The sequence below is a fragment of the Lingula anatina genome, chromosome 6, assembly GCF_051362555.1.
Source record: "Lingula anatina isolate TDL-2025a chromosome 6, LinAna3.0, whole genome shotgun sequence".
Classification (NCBI taxonomy): domain Eukaryota; kingdom Metazoa; phylum Brachiopoda; class Lingulata; order Lingulida; family Lingulidae; genus Lingula; species Lingula anatina.
The window spans coordinates 24,293,811-24,313,933 of NC_141772.1; the positions used below are offsets into that span (position 1 = coordinate 24,293,811).

The 20,123-nt window shown below is 37.4% G+C and overlaps 2 protein-coding genes across 2 annotated transcripts; both read left to right on the forward strand.

Annotated features, from left to right (window-relative positions):
• Positions 1-14,261: 14,261 nt before the first annotated feature.
• On the forward strand, positions 14,262-17,093 carry LOC106172840 (uncharacterized). The gene is made up of 3 exons (XM_013553748.2): positions 14,262-15,693; positions 16,059-16,194; positions 16,558-17,093. The coding sequence occupies exons 1-3, from the start codon at positions 14,926-14,928 to the stop codon at positions 16,836-16,838; spliced, it is 1,185 nt and encodes a 394-aa protein (XP_013409202.2). The 5' UTR covers positions 14,262-14,925; the 3' UTR covers positions 16,839-17,093.
• A 185-nt stretch (positions 17,094-17,278) lies between these two features.
• On the forward strand, positions 17,279-19,679 carry LOC147761407 (uncharacterized). The gene has a single exon (XM_087016045.1). It carries the CDS (start codon positions 17,995-17,997, stop codon positions 19,024-19,026), a length of 1,032 nt encoding a protein of 343 aa, XP_086872171.1. The 5' UTR covers positions 17,279-17,994; the 3' UTR covers positions 19,027-19,679.
• The last annotated feature ends 444 nt before the right edge of the window (positions 19,680-20,123 follow it).

Here is a 20,123-nt window from a genome sequence, read left to right on the forward strand (position 1 = left end):
AGATTGAAAATGCCGAAGAAAGAATTAATTAAATGCATTTCCTTTTTCTTTATTCATAATTATAAAAAATCCAAATACTTTTATTCTATATTTCAAAATGCAGTGGCTCGGGTGTTTTCTCTCACAACTGAATGTTGGCTGTTGATACCTTAATATGAAGGCGTTATAGATGTTCCACGTTTATCAAAACAAATCCACTTTTTATGTTTCGCTTGGGTGTATGAAAAAATAAATAGGTGAATTGATAATTTTTCGCACGTCACATTCTACACATCAGGTATGACTTCTTTTACGACAAAAAGTCAATTTTTTAAAAGTAGTCACAATCACAATCTGTATTGCCCAACTGTCACAATTGTAATAGTCCTGATATTTTGAGGAGGTGGGGGGGGGGGGGGCAGAGGGGCAAAATGACATCAAGCTGACTTCAAGCTAGTTATTGTACTACTTAGAATAGCAATCAAGACTCTTTATTTCCGTGTTGTTTCCAAAACTTTCGGTATTGATATATGATGCACCGCATCGTCACCGGTCCATTTGCCGCACTGAAGTTACTTCATTCCACTGCCCTGCCCTTCCGATTTCCACGTAAGAAATGCCCTCTGAATAAAATGATAATTTCATTGAACACAGAATAGTTTTTACATTTAAAGGTTCTCTAACTAATATAGGTATGTAATATCTGTTATATGTGTGTGTGTGTGTGTGTGTGTGTGTGTGTGTGTGTGTACAGGATTAACAGGAATTTTGTCTATACACATTAACATTGACTGTTATCACAGATTTTAAAATTCATTTTTAATTCGTGATATCAACTAACTCTGAAACACGGTAAAAAGAGTGTATTCTAAATTCACACGGTATCATGCCCAGTCCATGGCAAGGTGCAAATTCTTAAAAGTTACGTCACCCGTCCTTCTACCGTAAAAAAAATCAATACCGGGACTTGTTTAACGCCATTGTCACTTATTTAAAACCAGTGTTTTCAGATCTTCTGGTTCCGTCAAGCACGGATTGATTTCCTTTCCATGCCATGTTTCTCTCTCACCCCGTCAAATACAATTGTCTTTGCCTAATAAACAAGCGTTTTCACAATTATATCTCTAGTCTCTTTTTAGATGAATGTGAAACATGGCCACCTGAAAACAAAAGCCCCCAACTCTCAAGCGGCTGCGCTGATGCGTTCTTTATCACAAATGCCAATATGTTGGAACACACCAGAGCTCTCGGTGATATTTCAAATTCTCATTAACTCCAACTTTTGATAGGTTACAACTGCAACGCCTCTTAAATACCGAACCCATCCGATTCACTGGCTTCTCCTCTAAATCATGTCAAGATTAGCGGACCCTCTTGGGGAAATCAAATTCATATTACAGTAGCGAGAGTTGCTGCGCTATTACAAAACCAAGCCTTTAGAGGAATAGGCAGTTTTTGTCGTTTAATTGTCTGTTTTTGCCTGTCAGATGTAGTTCTAAGCCGGGAGAATTGATCTCCCCCCAGGGAGCGTTTGTGTAGTTAACGGTAACGCTTGAGCACGATTTTGAGAATAATCAAAACGCATCGGCCTTCTCGGCGTGAAATTGATAAGAAACATGTCAAATTGATTGACCAAGGAGAAAATTTCCGCGACCTTGGTTTTTGTTTAAATCCACTCACAGGAGAAGGCCAATAAACGCATAGAAATTGAGTTTAAAATAAGCTGAATAATGTATATCAGGGATATGTACTTCTTCTATTACACTGAAATAAATCTTCATATTCTGAACGGCATCAAGCAAAATATTTCTTGAAATTCGCCGCTTTAAAACCACCCACTGAAAATAAAGTAGGCCGTTTTCGACAGTCAGTAATTCGACATGCCAAGTCTTAATTTTTAAAACTTTAATAGATATGTGTCTAAGGAATTCTATGTAAATACAATAGATGTATTTATGTGAAATCGCATGAATGACGTAATTTCACTTATCTCCTTGTTAAGTGTCATAGAACGTCATTCCATTTTCCGCTTACAATCTACGCGCCACAAAGCAGACATTTTTTATCATTCAAACAGATTTATTTTTTTCTGGGTTTTAAGTGTTTTTCAAGGAAATAGATCAAACAATGATATGGGACAGAGTAATGATGTTAAAACATTAATAAAAGACACACAATCACGGCGGAAAATACAGTTGAAAATCGGCGATAAGGGTGTAGTTAGAAGTTAAACGGATAATAAAGAAACCAAATATCACATCAAAGTGTGCAGACGACATCCAAGGTTACGACATTTACAGTGATCAAACGCCGGAACAATTTTGATTTTAAGAGCCACAATGAAGCTAATAATCCAACAATAACCATGCTTCAAAGAGATCATTGTCGTCTTTAGTCGAACATGGGAATATTTTACACAAAAACAGATGACACGGGACGCGAGCTGTCGCGTTTCGCAGCAGACGACAAGAGAGCGAAGCAGACAACTCTTAACGCGGGTGATGGATCACGGTCAAATTTCCAAAGGTTCTTTTATTTCTCATGATATTAGTCACTCATATGTGGCCACTGTAGTTTATTCCCACCCACTGAAATATAACCTCCGAAATGAACCGAGTACACGCGAGATGGTAGTAACTGTTACGCAGTTTAACGAAGTGGCGTGGCCGTCATTAGTGTGAGCATTTATCAATTTCGTCAACCAGTGTGTAAGGTTTGTTCTATCGTATGCGGACACATATGAATATACTCGTGTTTAATTAAGTTGGATAGGCTTGTTTGTTTTGAAAATTTTATGATCCATTTTAGCAGGTTTAAACGTATTTTTCATTAGCCGAGTTTTTATCATAATTCCAGTAAGATGGCTATGTAAACATGCCCAGTTTAACTGATATTATAATGCTAACTTGAACAAATCTGTGTTTTAAAAATAAAATTCACTGCCTGCTGAGATTTGCCTTATAAGAAGTAAATTATGCATAACCAGGAGAATGCTTCGCTCCCAGATATCGCCCGAACGACGCTAGCTTTCACACTGATGATGAAGATCCACTTTATCTTCTCTGTCATTCTCTTTGCCAGAGGCGTGAAAATATTTGTAATTTTATTGTTCATCATCAGCTCAACAATTGACCTTTTGGCACACGTGTGGCTGGCTTGTGACCAGCCGCCGCTGGAGCACGTTTCTCCTAAATAACTTCATTCCAAATGATCTTAATTTTTGAATGGCAGATCATGAAAGTTATTATCTACGGCGGCCTGGCATTGTAAGAGGTGATAAGAAGGCGGTGTTGGATATCGCGCGCGTGTAACGTTCTCATAATGATCGGTTTAATCATAGCTGCGCGAGCTGGCAACAATAACGCGAGCCGCGTGCGTCGCACGTGCGTGACGTGTAGGCACTGTTTCTCTCCAATGATTTTGTGATGAACTTGACTGGGGCGCACGATACATGAGACACCGACTTCGAAGAACAGTATTAAAGAAACAGAGGGGATGTCCTACGGCTAGGTTCTTTTTTTTTTGAAAATTATCCATTCGGTCACACGACTGGGATTCTTTTTTAATGCGGGAGGTGTTGTGTTGCAAAGGCTGTGAGGAATTAGAGCAATGGCACAGGCTGTACAGGGCTAGTAAAATCTAACCCGCTCACATAGCATCAAATTATGGGTACTTAAATTACAGAAATGTGGGCGTAAAAGCCTAGAAATGCGAACGATTTCAGTTGTCATCTTCTGGTATGAGTGGTAGGTCGGGTATCAAGCATTGTTTAGCTGGTCATCGTGGGAGTAACTTGATAAAAAAAAACATGTACAAATATTGTCTGTAACAAGTACGTCTTTTCAAGTCTACTAAACTATATTACATAATTTATAAAAATGTCAGAAATATTAATAATCTTGGTATAAACAGATTTTGGTTAAAAAAAAAAATACGGATATCCTGTATTCTGCTAGTATTCTCAAAGTATGCCTGTATTCCGTTACCATGTGCACGGCGATGGAGCTTCCTATGAAACACTTTTTTGCTCACAATTAAAACTATATATCGTATCATTTGTTTTTTATTCCTTAATTTGAAACACTGCTACACAATACATACTACAAAGTCGTCTCCTGTATTTTCGAAAAAGATTTTTTATTAATTCACTTATCACTGCCAAGTAATGGAGTCACGTCATTTGACGTCATTAAACGTCAACAGACTGTGTTAGTTTACTCCGCCCTGCGTGGTACAGCGGAAGAATAGTGTCAATCCCAATTTCAGAATATTCAACTAACAACAACTTTTGCATGAATGTCAAAATTCTGAAAATATTTAAGATTTCCCAAATGTATAAATGCAAGCAGTCAGTATTTGACCCTCCCAGCGTGCCTTCTAAACAACCCTCTCACCGTGCCGGGGAGAGGCGTCATTCGTAAGAACAAAATCAGCAAGTTTACAAAATAACCATTTCCTCTTGAGTATGAATAATAACCCCTATAAAATATCACATCGGAAATTAGGAATCAATAACACGTCGTCTTAATACAGCGTCACTTCAACCTGCAATCCTATGATTAGCGTTATAACGTGGGTCTCACTCTACATCCGGCGTTCAATTATTAAGTACCCTATTGAAATATCAACGAGCTGGTTGCAGCACGCGATAACGCAAATGATAGGTAGAATTAAAGCAGTAAATAAAGCAGTTGTCAAGACGTTTAATTTAGTGACGGAGGAGGTCTAATTACATTGTTGAGTATTCTAGGTAATTTTGTCGCATTGATTTAGAGTTGCGTGCTTGTGATGTTGTTTATCTTCAAGGTGCCCGTGACTGGCATATCGGGATTCTGGGACTAAAACCTAAAATGTAGCATATTGTGACATCTTTGATGAAATCCAGATGTAGATCATAATTGGAATCATGTTGAAATGCTTTTTTAATTATTCCCAAAATTATTTTCATCAATGCTAACAGTTTCTAATCTGTCTCGATAAAGCAGCGTCTACATCATTAGAAGAAAACGCACTCCCTGCCTTGTGTATTCTTCAGTAATAAAGATTTTTCTCAGAAATTATTCATATCACAGCTGAATGGTAATTATAAACATTTTATTATTTTCAGGTTAAAGGAAACCCACGCTGACATTACGGCATCAACCAATCCAATTCAAAATACTTTCTAAACAACTGAGGAAGATTCTGAACACTTGCGTGCGCTTGTGGCAAGATAATAACCTGTATTCAGAAACAAAAATCATCAGAAAATCTTCGTAAATGAAATGATCGAATGTCAAAGATGGTGGCCAATACCTATGGTAGAATTCATACCTAACCTGTCCAAACCAAACTCATAGGCCAGACTTATAGATTCCAGGTAAGTGACCCACCCATCGCGGCGATAAATGGAAGAAAAAAAATTCCGAAAATCGTTTTACTAATTGATTCGAAAATCTCGGTAAATTCACCACCCAGTCTGGACACGTAGTGGTATTTTCATTGCTGCTTGGCTGCTCATGTGTTGTCGAAGCGTTTAAGGCATCGCAAGGCTTGTCAATAAGTTATTTACGTTCTTTAAAAGGAAACTAGACGAACATGTAACATACGCATTTCTAACCAAATAAGATCAATCTACAGTCTAGAGAATGTACGGTAGAAAAGTAACGAAGCCCACTGAAATACTTCTCTAAACCAACCTATATTATTTTGCTTTTGGTGATTCAAATTTACAGTTGTCCAATGACTTTTCAAATATGTTATTTACAGATAACTTCATTTTTTCTCTTCCTTATGGGTTCAGGGACCTTATTAGAAGCACTGCATGGAAGGCGATTTCCTTTTCGCGTTTTTGAACGCGGTTTTTGGCTAAATTCCTATGTTGCAGTTTATGGCGGATAATACCAAACTCATCCATTTCTACAGAGCTAAACGATGACAAAATTACTTGATAGATTTATGAAATATGTGCCATTATCATTTTGAAAAATTAGAAGAATAGACAAAGGAATTCCAAAACTGTTTTAGACCCCTATCTAACTGACAGTAAGTGGGCGCGCTGGTAGATACCGAAATTACGAGAATTTTTCATCTAAGTAATTAACGAAATCTTTTGGTATAACTTCTGTTGTTCTCTATACCCAATATGAAGAGTTTAACAACTCCCTGGGTGTAAATATACGTAAACAGAGCTACACGGACTGCGCGAAACAATTACTTTATGACAAGATTAAAAACTTTTAATCGCAAAAATTCCGAAGTGCAAGGCATCAAGAAAAGAACATCAACTGTAAATAATACCGGGAGAACATAAGTGTATTTCAAACCCAGTAAGCTAGCATTCAGTGAATAGAATCTTTTTTTTTTTCAATTTGTGAGTATGTTTTTCTTTGTTGTCATTCAAAATTTCGATAGCAGTATGAACAATCCGGTGTTTTTGGTTACATAATTTAGGCTGCTATGTAACAACTACGTGTCGTATAATTGATGATGTTAAAACACAGAAAATAGAAGTGTAACATAAACAACACTTTGACTCTACTGGTATCCGATGTTCACCTTTACATGTAGACTAAAAATATTTTCACTTTTAATCTATTTAGAAAAAATATTAAGAAGCGTTTAAGAGAATAAAACTTTCACCACACAGCGAAAGCCAAAAACATCTGAGGAAAATATTTCCGTTTAAATTCCACATTTCGATAATCAACGCAACATTTAAAGCAATAAACTTTTTCACTTAAAATCTATTTAAAATGTTCAGAAGCGATAAAGCGAATTCAACTTTCACCACACAGAAAAAGCCAAAAATAAAAACATCTGAGGAAAATATTTCAGTTTAGGGTCCACCTTTCGCGCTTCATGTATAAATTCCAAATTCAGAAATGGCAATACACGCAGATGAGTGACATATAGCGCAAGCTGCTAATTTTTGGTTAATTCATCCTAATTAATATCTCTTGCTACAACAAACCCTAAAACATTTTATTTGATATGAAGTCCGAGCGTTTCTTCTGTGTTTGGCCACCTTGTTTTGACAAAGAAACACGATCTTTTAAGAAAATTGTGCGAATCATCTTAAGAAAAAATACGCCTCTTTCCTTTGCTTTAAATGTAAGAATATAAAGCAATTTAAAATTCTAGTTTTCATGTAAACCCTAACAAAAATGCACTCTGTTTTTTGTATACTCGAATTATGTACCTGCTTCTTTGTAAGTCTGTAAATTGGGTAAAAGTTTTTTATGGCTTCTTGAATATCACAAAAACACATTATTCCTTTTGCAGATCGTAGAGTGCCAAGTTTGTACAAACTGTTTAAGAGAAAATGTAATCACATATATCGATAGAAAAAGAATTAAAATTCTTTTCCCATTCCGGCGAATATGTCACAAACAATTACCCAGTATTAGAAAACAATTCTTAACAATCAAGACAAAGTTTATCGAAAGTCCAGATCTGCTCTAGTCCCAATCATTTTAATTCGTTGAGAGTTTTTGACAATATCTCAATCGCATAGGCAATTTTCCAGTAACAAATCGTGAAATTATTTCATTTTCTCCTGATTATCTTCAACTTTTTCTTTCTCTGGTGTATCAGACCATCAGAAGGGCTCATCGCGCGCGCAGCACGCTGCAAGCAGACGATAGCCTTTTCGCGCGAAGTCGATCAGTTGATGAAACGCATATCTTACCTTGTGTCTTCTTATCAAGCGGCTGCAGGTTGTGGTTTAGATCTTGCAGTAAATATCTCGCTGATACGGCAGGGACGTTTTATATGAACCCAGCACATACCGCGAAGTTATCACAATTCCAGTCGGTTGATTGATTGGAAAAACGCTCTATCATCCCGATACATCTTGTACCCAAGCGGCAGTTTGACTTCTGCTAAATCACCTCAGAGATTCACAGACTCGTTGCGCAGGCGCAGTTCCTTTGAAAATTCGGTCGTCTGCATTATCTCTGCCGCCTGCTTGGCAGAGATTAAGGAAAGTAATACAACGGCCAACTCAATCAAGTTTTATCAGATGACAACAGGCAACCTCATATCCCTTAAACAATGAGAAGCCTTTTATTTTTGCGCCGACGATGTTGATCAATATGCAAATGTTTTCGCTCGTTCATTTTGTAGGATTGTAGCTAAGGCATGGCGGGTATTGGAAAACGTTTAATTTCCCCCATCCCGCGATGGGTCTGACATTTTAATTGCTTTTTGATCGTCGTTTTGGTAATTAAGGGAAATCTCCCTTAAATACTCGAACAGTTGCAAGCAGAAAAAGATCATACATTCCTAGGAAAGGACTGTGCAGTATGTCGGATTTATTTCAAAGAAAGGGACGCCAGCCGACCTCGTATATGCAATAACTGTAAAAACACGCCGAGCCGAACGATTTTGGAATTTTTGAGAACACGGAACTTCATTCGGGTGAAGCCAAAATTAATTGAGAGCCAGAGATAGAAACTTTCTTAAATTACTATGATTGGAATTTGGAGTGTCATGGTCTGTTTGGGAGAGCGTTAAAAGGAAAGGTATATCGCTCACTGTACACGTGGACTTTTACCAACTTCTTTTATCTGTGTAGTGGGATACATTGGAAATAACGGGGAAAATAATGCTGTACTGTGTATCTTATTTATTTTGGCGTCAAACTGAAAAGAACTTGAAAACTTACCAAAAAAATAGGAGAGCCGCTAAAAAAGAAAACATTTCAGGGTATGACAGATTGATCAGACGTATTGTATTTTGAAATATTTTTGAATTCTTATTAGATCACAAGGTGGCTAGCTTTCCCATAGGTTGTGTAGACAGTGAACTTTTTACCAACGGATTGTAGTGAAATGATGAATCCGCCTAAAAGGACTTTAGACATCCGTATAGCATTCAGTTTAAAACTCAAACACAGCCTTTCGTGCGGTAAAAGAGGGTTTGTTCATCGTTTCATTTTGCTTCATGACATCTTCATCTACGTAGTTTTAACATCTTTACGTTGTAATGCCTGTATTGACTTGTAATTTTAAACAATGAGAGTTAATTATAAACATGGATGCATTTATTCCTATTTTTTATAACGGTATATGGCCATTTTTTTTTTTTTGTAAAACATAAAATATTAAGTCATAGTAGGAGCCCCATATGAGACGTTTTTTTTGGAGTCGGTTTGTTGAATAGATCGATGAAAATACCAATTAACTTAATCCCAGAGTCATCAACGTATTTTTATTATTATTTCTTGTCTGCATTTTGTTTCCCACAGGATCAAAACATATAGGCACTTCCATGGCAGAATATTTCCATAGGCTCAGTGGATTATGAATAAAATTATAATGTTTTTAGAATCGGTGTGAAAGGGAGAAAATATGACAGAGCAATTGTACCGGGTTAAGTCTGTTAAAGGGAAAACAACTCTTCATATGAAATTCAAAACTGCACAATAAATGCATTGTAAAAACACATAAAAATATGATAAATTCCATTTTATCATCAAAACGGCTGTTATCGCAATGATTCTGAAATCTGTGCTTGCCATCGGGCAACGTGGACCTTCATGGCTGGCTTCATGGATGGCTATAATCTTAAGAGATTATAACAAACGGCACTATAAAAACTGACCAATTTTGAATGTTGGAACTATTGGTAAGTATGGGAACATCGTCGTTTACCGCAGGAGAATCCGTTATATGACACTTTTCACGCCAAAATGAAGAGTTGTTATTCCTTTAACTTCATTCATTGCTATCAAATCAGGCGTTGATAGTAACTGTTTTTATACCATGCGTTATTTCAAACCCCGAAATTATTATATGTTTTCTTTTTTTCTAAGATTAATGCGTAGTCAGGGGTAGACTTACTTGTACAGACGCAGGAATAGACGCCATTATGTGATTTAAGCTAATACAGTTCTGATAGACAAGCGTGATAGCCGTAACTTATTTTACGACCGTATTCAGTGTGTTTCTCAGAAATGCGAACGAACTAGGGGATATTATAAACTATACAAAGAAGCTGATTGTTAGATTTCATGAAATACTCTACAGACGACTTGAGTCTTGAACAAAAATATATTTAGACCATAACATTGAACTTACTGAATTTCATGGTTTAGGCTGAAGTTGGTTTCTATGGTCAGTTTACCACGATACTACGTCATAATACCGTCACTGTAGCAGTCTCCGTCTGTTACGTCACAAAGCCGGTGTGTTTGTGCGATATGTCGTTCTCACCTGCTGGTACAGTTTAAGAGAAGAGAAGATTAATTTCATTTTCACTGCATTATAAGATTACTGATATATATACTTGATTTCTGTTCACTTCCAACCTTGAATATATTTCTTCTCATAGTAGGTAGGCTTAAAAACCGCGTGTCTGGGTTGTAATGGAGCGTCACTTTGATTATTGCGTCACAGAAGAATTGACATGTCATTGTTGACACCGTCTTCGTTACCTGGTTACCGTGAATCATATAACAACGGCAATGATTGTACATGTTTTATTTTGTGAGTGACGAGATGTGACAGATGAATCTTTATGTAAGACAGGTACGAAAATCCGTGTGAGCTGATGCTAAGATTAATTTATTTTAAAAAAAATACGCCAGTTAATGTCTATTATGTTCTTTGTAATGCAATTGTAAGGTAAGCGATGATAGTTAATATAACAGCAAGAATTGTATTTTTTGTCATATCATCATCTTTGCGTGTTTTACCTTAAAAGAGACGGGAAGCTAAAACTTTCTTTTAATATGACAATGTAAGTACATAATTCAGCTATGAAAACGATGAACATTTTAGATTTTATATCAGACAGATTGAAGTTTCTCCGAGGTCAGGGATGGCTATCTAACCGACAGTCCTACCTGAGAGATGGTCTACATATATAATTTCAAGCGTAATATATAAGTGTAAAAAAGAAGTGAGCTGCTAATAATGTATGGGTTAGCGACGCAAATACATTTAAACAGATATGAATGTTTTTCTAGATTCTTTTTTTTTCATGGAAAATGCAGTTGCTTTGTCACTGTAATTATTTTTCACTCGCTTGAATACACTGTGGAATACAGACGATGTAGTCATAAATCAATAGATATTTTTATCTGGTTGTTTTTACTTGGTGAGTAATTTTTAATGTATAGGGATGGAGGTCGATGTTGATTTTTCATTTTTCATTTCAATTTATAATATAACAATATGAACCTGTGTTTGACCACATTTTTGTGTGTTCTTAGTATTCCTGACTTCAAATGAAATACTTTGTTTTACTTGCTAAATCTCTTTTGATGATTATTTATACGCTCTATGCTAAGTATCAGAGCTACATAAATGTATAGACACATACCTGTAAATGTTGTACTATACTGTTTATGATTCTGAGTTTAACATATAACGCAATTTTTTAAAATAAATAAATAATAAATACTCTATTATGTATTATTAATAAATATTTATTTTCTGTTCTTGTTTTATCGATTAAAGCAGAATCTATGGTAAATTTTTTTTCCGTCTGAAACTAAATGGCGTGGAATAATCTCATCGAGCTGAAATCAGGCGTTTTGTTTTAAAGCTCAAGTCGGGTGTCTGGTCTTTTGCAGAGGGTTCTTGGTTTTCACTTATCCTCAGCAACAGTCACTGTTGGTAATACGAGTAGAATCTATCGTAACTGTATAGACGTATATACTTCAATTTGTTTTCAGACGCTTTCTGGCTAACTTACAGACACATTGTGTTAGTTGAGACATGATTGCGCTGGGAATACCAGGAGGGATGCAATGACTGGAGTCACACTGGTATATGGGCATGAAATATAAACTTGATTTTTTTTTTTTTTTTTTGCCTTAAAAATCTATAAGTGAATACAAAATGAATATGGTAGTTGGATTCGGGGTGTGGGGTGCCTGTTGATTTTTTCTTCCTCCCATAAAAACAATATAACAAGTGAGACAAACCAAGCGATCTCACCGTCCTTTTACCCAAATTATTACACCCCCCCCCTTTACGAACCCCTGATTCCGCCCGTGAAAACCACTTACTGTACTTAAGTTATGGTATTATAAATCTGGGAGCTGGTTATGGACCCCTCACGTTAATATTGCTTGCAATGACACAAGCGCGCACACATACGCACAAACAAGTAATTAAAAAAAACACGTAAACGCGCACAACTTTGTGGTATTTTTAGTGCATTCTTAAGATGCGACAATAAAGGAAACCTGTTGGCTGCTGTGCTCAGTGTACGCCTACTTTCACTGAAGCTCTGTACCTGCCCAACACGTGAAAGCGGGTCTATTTCACCTTGGGCGCCGTCACGAGGTGAACCAAACGGTGTAGTAGAAAAGGAAGACACTGTCGTCATAAATCTTAGCGTTCGGCGTCTGCTTGACGGTCACTGTGGACCACTGGGGTAGACAGGTGAACAGGATATTGAACTGTGGCGGCAAGATATTCCCGTACTTTGGTCTCTCAAATACCGCCCGGTAAAGTAGTACCTTACTTAAAATGACTCCCGTAGCTTAGATAATAAACCTGCGTTGAGTTGAAAATCAAAATTTTATATATAAAATTGTCATTCAAGAGTAAAATATTTTTCTGTGCATTTCAGTATAATTGCAACCGTCAACATAAAATGTCCCCGACCACACTTTTGGCTAAAACTCCCTGACCCTGTCGTTGTCCCAGCTTGCTCCCTCCGTAATATTAATCTATACTAGAGGCCAACTGAGGGGGGAAATTAATATAAAAATTCTCGTTGGAAAGTAAAATGTAGGAATAATTGCAAAAGACATCTGTGAATATCTACTGAATAATCAACTCATGGCCCTGGTACATGTAGAGGGTGCGGTAATGTTATCCCAGCGACAAGGTTAGCCTTCTCTGCAGATTGTGCGTTGAATAGAGAGAAAGCGCACGCTCTGTGGCTTGATCCAGACTTAGTATATCGTAATCAAGCCTCGTTCAAACAATTGCTGGATGCGAAAAAATTCAAGGATACAATAAACTAGAAAAATTTAATTTAATGTCACTTAACAGTGATACTATATCAACTATAAATGTGCAGTACCTGGAGCACAGTGAAACGGGTCAGATAAATATAGTTTTGTGTAATTTTACTTTTGTAAGTTGAGGAAGGCCCGGAAACGGGAACATAACCATTATGACATCAAGATGTAATGGGAAATGGAGGACTGTTCTCTGCACTGTTAAACTATAAATAATGATTAAAAAATAAAATGATAGTAAAACGGTCATTCAGAATGTGACTTCAGAAATCTTTAGTTTTGTTTTTACTCTTTCTCGCAGTAAAAGCAACACAAGGTTAATCATAGAAGAGTTGGTCCATGTCCCAGCGATCTTCTCGAGCTTTCCCCTGTCCCCAATAGAGGGCGACACTTTTATGACATGCGGGATGTCGTGATTCCTTTCTATGTTCATTTGCCGTTAGAGTTGAATATGCATATGCCACTTTCATATATCATTTGGAATAAATCAATATGATCCCTTGGAGCAATATATAAATATGCATGTTTTAGAGAGTATAATTTTTGGAACAATCGGCTTCTACGTAAAACATATATTGTATCAATTAAGCAAAATATATGTATGGACGAGAGAGATTATACCGTATACATGGTATACATATGCATATCTGCAAGGTGGTAACTCTGTAGTGATATACAAGAGGTGGGGTCGGATAGCTAGGATTTGTATGCATATTGTGTTGTTCTGCAGTTAACTCCCTTCTTCTCTAAGTTTTCCACTTCAACAGCTGCCTCTAGATAATCATCTGCGGGTGTAATTCTTATTTTGAGTAAAGAATGACGTACACATTGTTGGGAGGTGGGTGATGTGACGTCACAGACACTGAGGAAGGGGAATAGATAAGGAAATAAAGTCCAACAGCCTAGCTGCCTGTAGGTGTCGTGGTGGTTTAGATATCTTGGTACGTTATAGTACGTTATAGTTACTACTTGGATACAGAGTTAGATTTAATAATGTAACAATAAGAACAATATATATTATAATAATAAACTTCTCTGCACATATCAGACGCTTGTTACCATGAACTAACACTACTTGACAATGGGCTGAGCACTTATCACAGAGTCTGTGTGCGATGCCATTCTAGTGCTGTGATTGGTTAGTTGAGTCAGGTGAAGCCCTACTGTTGCGCCCTCGCGTATCGCGTAAAGGCTGCACATTTCTGGCCATGAGTCTTGCAAGAATATGCATATCTGATAAGTAGAAACTACTGCGTTGCAATTAGTATCTAAATCAGTTGCTGCCACTGTGGCATGCAGATAGATTCCCTGTAGATAATGTGTATAAATGCTGAATGCTTGGACCTACTAAAGGGACTTTTAAGTTGGAACTGAAGATGTGAGTTTGTGGTTATATTCCCTCTCCCATGCATCAGTGACAAGTGAAATAGTAGAAGAACCTGGGTAGGGTGGAACATGGACCCCTACAACATGGACTGATGTAGTTTGGATAGCACTGTAGTGTGGTGAGGAGTGGAAGCCACACAGACATAGCGTAACTGTTTTGTCATCAAAGCTATCGCTGGTTAAAGTTTGTGCTCTCACCTTTAACTTTTACCTGATGCCTATAATTATTTGTATAACAGTCACAGCGGTATGAACAATCTAGGTCTACAATAAAACATATTGCTGTAGTCAGTTTGATTAGCACGTACTAGTCCAAGGACAATATATATACACCAGTATGCCACAAGGCAAATTATGACGCCTTGAAGGGGTTCACTGTAGAGAATCATCGCAGTATATGATTTATGTTCCCTGTTCTCTGTATTACTATAGCCTTGGGGACACTGCTCATCAGGGCTGATATATATATATATACGTACCATCTGCGACGTTATATATACGTACATAAGGAACCAGGAGTAACGTTTGTGGTATTGTGGTATGACAGTAAAGCTATAGGGGTTCTACATTATTGATCCATCCAACCAAGAATAAAAATGACACTGACGTGGAAGACGATCCATTTACCAGCCAAATTCCCGAGTTTTAGTTTACGAGGAATATTGAATAGTGACGAGATGCCTGGACACATGAGTGCTGATATTACAGCGTCAACGGCTGCTGATTTGGAGGAGGAACTAGCGTTACAAATACCCGATGATGTGAGCGTTGAGATTGATGAGAAAACTTCCACGTCGCCCCCAGTTTCGGTCTCGGCTGTTACCATGGACAGAGAAGACCACCACGTGGCGCTGTCCGTGATCTACTGCTTCAGCTTTCTTGTCATGGAGGTGGGCAAACAATGTTCGTCCTACGCCATGAAGTACTACAATGATGACGTCTACCCTGTTCCACAAACATTCCTGGTCGCCGCAGTCGAGTTGACCAAACTGGTCGTCATGGTAACGGTGTTGATATTTCAAGGGAAACTTCTCCAAATCAGAATCTCGCTGTGGTATGCCTTACCGTCCATAGTGTACGGAATAACTAATAATATTCATTTCTATGCCCTCCACCTCACCTCTCCCCCCGTCTGGGCCATCCTCATGCAGATGAGGGTGGTCTTCATTGCCGTCACCTACAGGACCTTGTTCAAGAGACAGATTGAAAGAATCCAGTGGTTTGCACTCTGTGTTCTCATAACGGGGATCGCCATTACCAAGATAGGCGGAGGCCTGGAGAAAGGCAACTTTATTCATCCTATGGCCTGGTTGTTGGCCGCTTTTACATCTTTCTTGTGCATGGTGGCTGCGGTTTTGACAGAGGTAAGGACCATTCTTTCTTTCTTTCTTCTCCTGACGGGTTAACGTGGAAGATATCTCTAGTTACATGACGTAGTAGGGTTCAGGTTGTGCTTGCATACTATATGAAGCAGTGGCAATTTTGATTTAACCAAAACTGAGTGAAAATGAACGACTTTTTACTTCTTCGTATTGAATCTAAACACGTGATGTGTCATGCCATAATGTGCTATTCCTTGATGTATTTATTGGACCTGTTTTCTAGGAACAGCTGTAACAAAGTTTTCCCTGGCCACTTTAGGTCTAAGACTAGAAGCTTGATTTTTTTCCCCGACTCATTTCTGAACTATTTGGATTTGTTGAACTGAGTTCTTCTTTGTATATTTCAGTATTTATTCAAAAACGACAGGCGCAGTTTTGCGGACCAGCAGCTACAGCTTTATCTGTTTGGGACAATTGTAACATTGATGCTTTGTTTGACGGAGTCAAATACAAAAGTCAAGGATTTATTGCAGTTCAAAGGAAGTATGTCAATACGTTACTTATTTAAGTTTTGAAAATACTTATGTATAACCAATATGTTGCTGGAGTAGTATAGCAGTCCTTTTTGGCCAATAATGCAATTGTTGGATTTGTTTTAGATATATCATTGTCTTGATGGACGGATTCTTGTTTGAATCAGACTCTTTGTTACGTTATTGTGACGTCATGCAGGTCTTCTTTTTTGTGACGTTGTGTGATACGTCACACGTGGTGCGTCATTTGTAATTGGTGGTGCTTCATATGAAATTTAACTTGCTTTGTATTGTCAAAAACGCTATCAGAACATTATCACGTTTGTTTTTAATAGTGACACGTTTTCTCTAAAACTTTCTCCTTATTCGTAAGTTTCAGACACAATGGTCCTGGTGTTTGTTATATCTTGTGTGACGTTATCAGTGACGTCAGGATTAGCGGTGGCTTTGATAATGAAGAAAATGGACAACATTGTCAAGATCTACTGTGGAGCGCTGGCCACCCTCCTGACCGCTGTAGTATCCTCGATTTTCTTCTCGGCGCGTTTTCAGCTGGACTGGACGTATGCTGCGGGGTTTGTGCTGGTTTTCACAGCCATCTTTCTTTACGAGAAGAAAAATGTAGACTGGAAAAAACCGACTATAGCGAAGTAGGTTGCTTCCGCAGACAGCAAAGCTGGTTAACTGGCGGCATGGCAATTAAATGACTTTTATTATTGGCAAGGGCACGTTATTTCCTTTTGTTGAAATTTTACAACAGGGTTTAAGTTTCATTAGAAATATAAACATATTTATTTATCTATACAAGTTTTTTTTTACATTACTCCGACATTTCAGTTTATCAGGTCATTTTCTAGAATGGTTTCTATAAGGTTTTAAATAAATTATCTTAGACGCTGTGGAACAGTGCTGAGGTCTTGTGTTATCTTGTAGATGGGGATTTATGGGACGCTCTCCCACCAACAACAAAAGTCTTAATTAATTCAAAATCTTTTTTTCTTTCATCGACCTTGTTTAGTTGATAGACTTTTATTATATCTTATAATTAAGACGAAAAAGTATCGACAACACGCCACAAAAATGACTCAGAACTACAATTCGATTTTTTTACTGTGTGAGACCGAGACATTGGTCCTCACTATTTAACAAACCACTCACTTAATCTCATTCTCACAGAAATGTGTAATATGTGCAGCTTTTTTTATATCGCTTATATGTACTGATGTCACTACTTAACCTGCAGACCCTTTATCGTGATGCTATTCCATTTTTCGTTATTAAAAAAAAGACAAAATGACAACGAACCCAAGAGAAATCTGACATGGAAATAAAGAGAAATGCAATGATAATGTGGATTTTTTTTTCTGTACGACGTTTCAATGGGAATCCCAGGAGAACTTCTGTTGGACACCTATGGAAACCCTGTACGATTATGGTCCTACTTTTTACAGGAATTTGTGTGGGATCCGTAAAGGAATTCTGTAAGAATGTTATAGCGTATTTTGGATAGGGAAGTCTTGAAAAGTGATTAAATTGAATATAAATACAAAGGATCATAAGCACTTTATATTGAACTATAGCAATCTCTGAGACAGTCGCCCTTCGTGCAATTCCCTGACGTCAGCCTCACAATATACACCATACTAGGAAAGGTGTCAGGCGGATAAACTAGGAATAATTAAACTTGATAACATCACATTTTCAGTATATATGGAATGCATAATTTGCTGCTGGCTGGGCAAATTAATTCATTTTCAATGTCCGTGCTTGAGAAGAAATCAAGTCACCAAATAACAGTTGCAGGTGAAATATGAGGGCTGCAAGATGTTTGAGGAATGCCTTGATTATAGTGTTGATGATATTGTTGATTACATCGTTTTTGTTAAGAGAACGTGCCGAATACCAGTTGCAAAGAGAGGTAGAAACTCCAAATATTCCAGATGGTCTTCCTCTTGGAAGATCGGCGATTAACTTGAATGTGTTAGATTTATATTTGCCAACGAAAGATGGTTTTCAGTGCGTTCAAATGAAAGTAACCGGCACTATATCGGCGCCTATCTGTGTTTATGAAGCCAAAGAAGACAAATATGTCTCTGGCGCTTTACTTCGTGGTGGAACGTGGCAGAAAGATAACACTGATGTGTTTCGTTTACTGGCAAATGAAGATCCTGAACTTAACTTAATAGACCTCGGTGCGAATTTGGGAACATGGACAATTATTGCTGCAGCACTTGGAAAACAGGTGATCGCCGTCGAACCTTTCCCGCCAACGATCTCTCGTCTGCACAGAAGTTTGCAATTGGGTCACTTGGAATCTAGAGTGACTTTGGTGACAAACCCACTGTCGGACAAATACGAAGATGTTGTGTTTAAAGTTTATCCCAGCAACAAAGGTGGAGTCGCCATTGCGTCCAAAAATAGTTCCGGGGACTTACTGGACCACAGTACCGTTAAAAAGACAACTACTTTGAACGACCTCACGAGTATTATACCAGGCGGATTTAACAAAGCTTTCATGAAAATGGATATAGAAGGCATGGAACTTAAATCTTTGAATGCATCTGACGTTTTATTCTCTGTTGTTGATATTCCCGTTATAATAATGGAGTGGATGGCGTATAGGAAAATATTAGATACTCCAGAAGTGCGATATTTTGAAACCTGGTTCGCTCGAAAGGGCTATTTCCCTTGTTATACACAGGGGAACCCTTCTGCTACCCAGTTTGAATGTCATTTCCTGGGAGCTATTGATTTAGACAGGAAATGGCATGATATAAGTGACATTTTCTTGTTTAAGAAAGACTTCTTCAACGAAATCCAGCGTGTTGGACGTATTGTATAATAAGGAGTAAAGGCACCTCATTTACTAAAACGACTGTTTTGAAAAGCGATATTTTTCAAATTTTATTATTTATTGATTTGTGGGAGAAAGAACACCCTATTATTTCGGGTTATAAAACACTGTATGCCTTGTGCAAGGGTTATTGGCTTATATTACATATTCTTTCTCTTTATATAACCAATGTAGTTTTAATTTTAAAAAATCATTTATGATAGATCTACGTATTAGATTTGCCTGTTGACAGTTTCGTCTGCTTACTCTGGCAGACTTGGTCGCAACTGAATTACCTGTTCAGGTGAAGGTGAAACAGGTAAATTTAATATGTGCATCTATCATACATAAAGACTTTTTTACCTATCAAAAACTGATATCCAATGAAATTATTTTTACAGTATAGATTTATATTTAACAGCATTAAACGTGCATTGTTTCATTGTGTTAGTTGCTCCATAAGTCATTAGCTGACACACTTAAGACTCAGTCGCTTGCATGCAAAGATATGAACCCAAAGTCGGTAAGGAGTTATGATCTTAGAGATAAAATATAAATGTTAAATAAAGTAGATGTTTAATTTTTATTTTATTTGTTTTAAATATAACTGTTAAATAAAGATGTTTATTTTCAATTCATTTGTTTTACAGTTGACGGTTTGGTTGTGGACTACGTTTGTTCATAACAAGTCAGTTTTAAAACGACATAAAGCTGTTATTGAGTTTGCAATCAGCAACGGGGGAGGGGGGGAAGGCGGTCTGTGTACTTTCCATACATTCTCTCAGTTGCTGATATGTACTAGTATATGAGGGTTTTACCTACCCCCTCTCTTCATCTTCATCCTTTATCCAAGGATAATTATCACTTTAGCAATGATGTTCTTACCTTTGTTATGCATGATTAGCATGCTAAATCCTTTCAAGGGTTTTTTATTAGCTTCCTCCGCTAGAGATACTGCTGTTACATCTAAACAAGTTAATATGACATTGTCCCCCAGGGAAAAGATCACAATATATCCAAGGATCCATCCTATAAAATCAATAAAGACCTCCCTCTTTTTTGACAATAGGAGACATCATTTGGTTCTCACTGAATTTTGATCAATT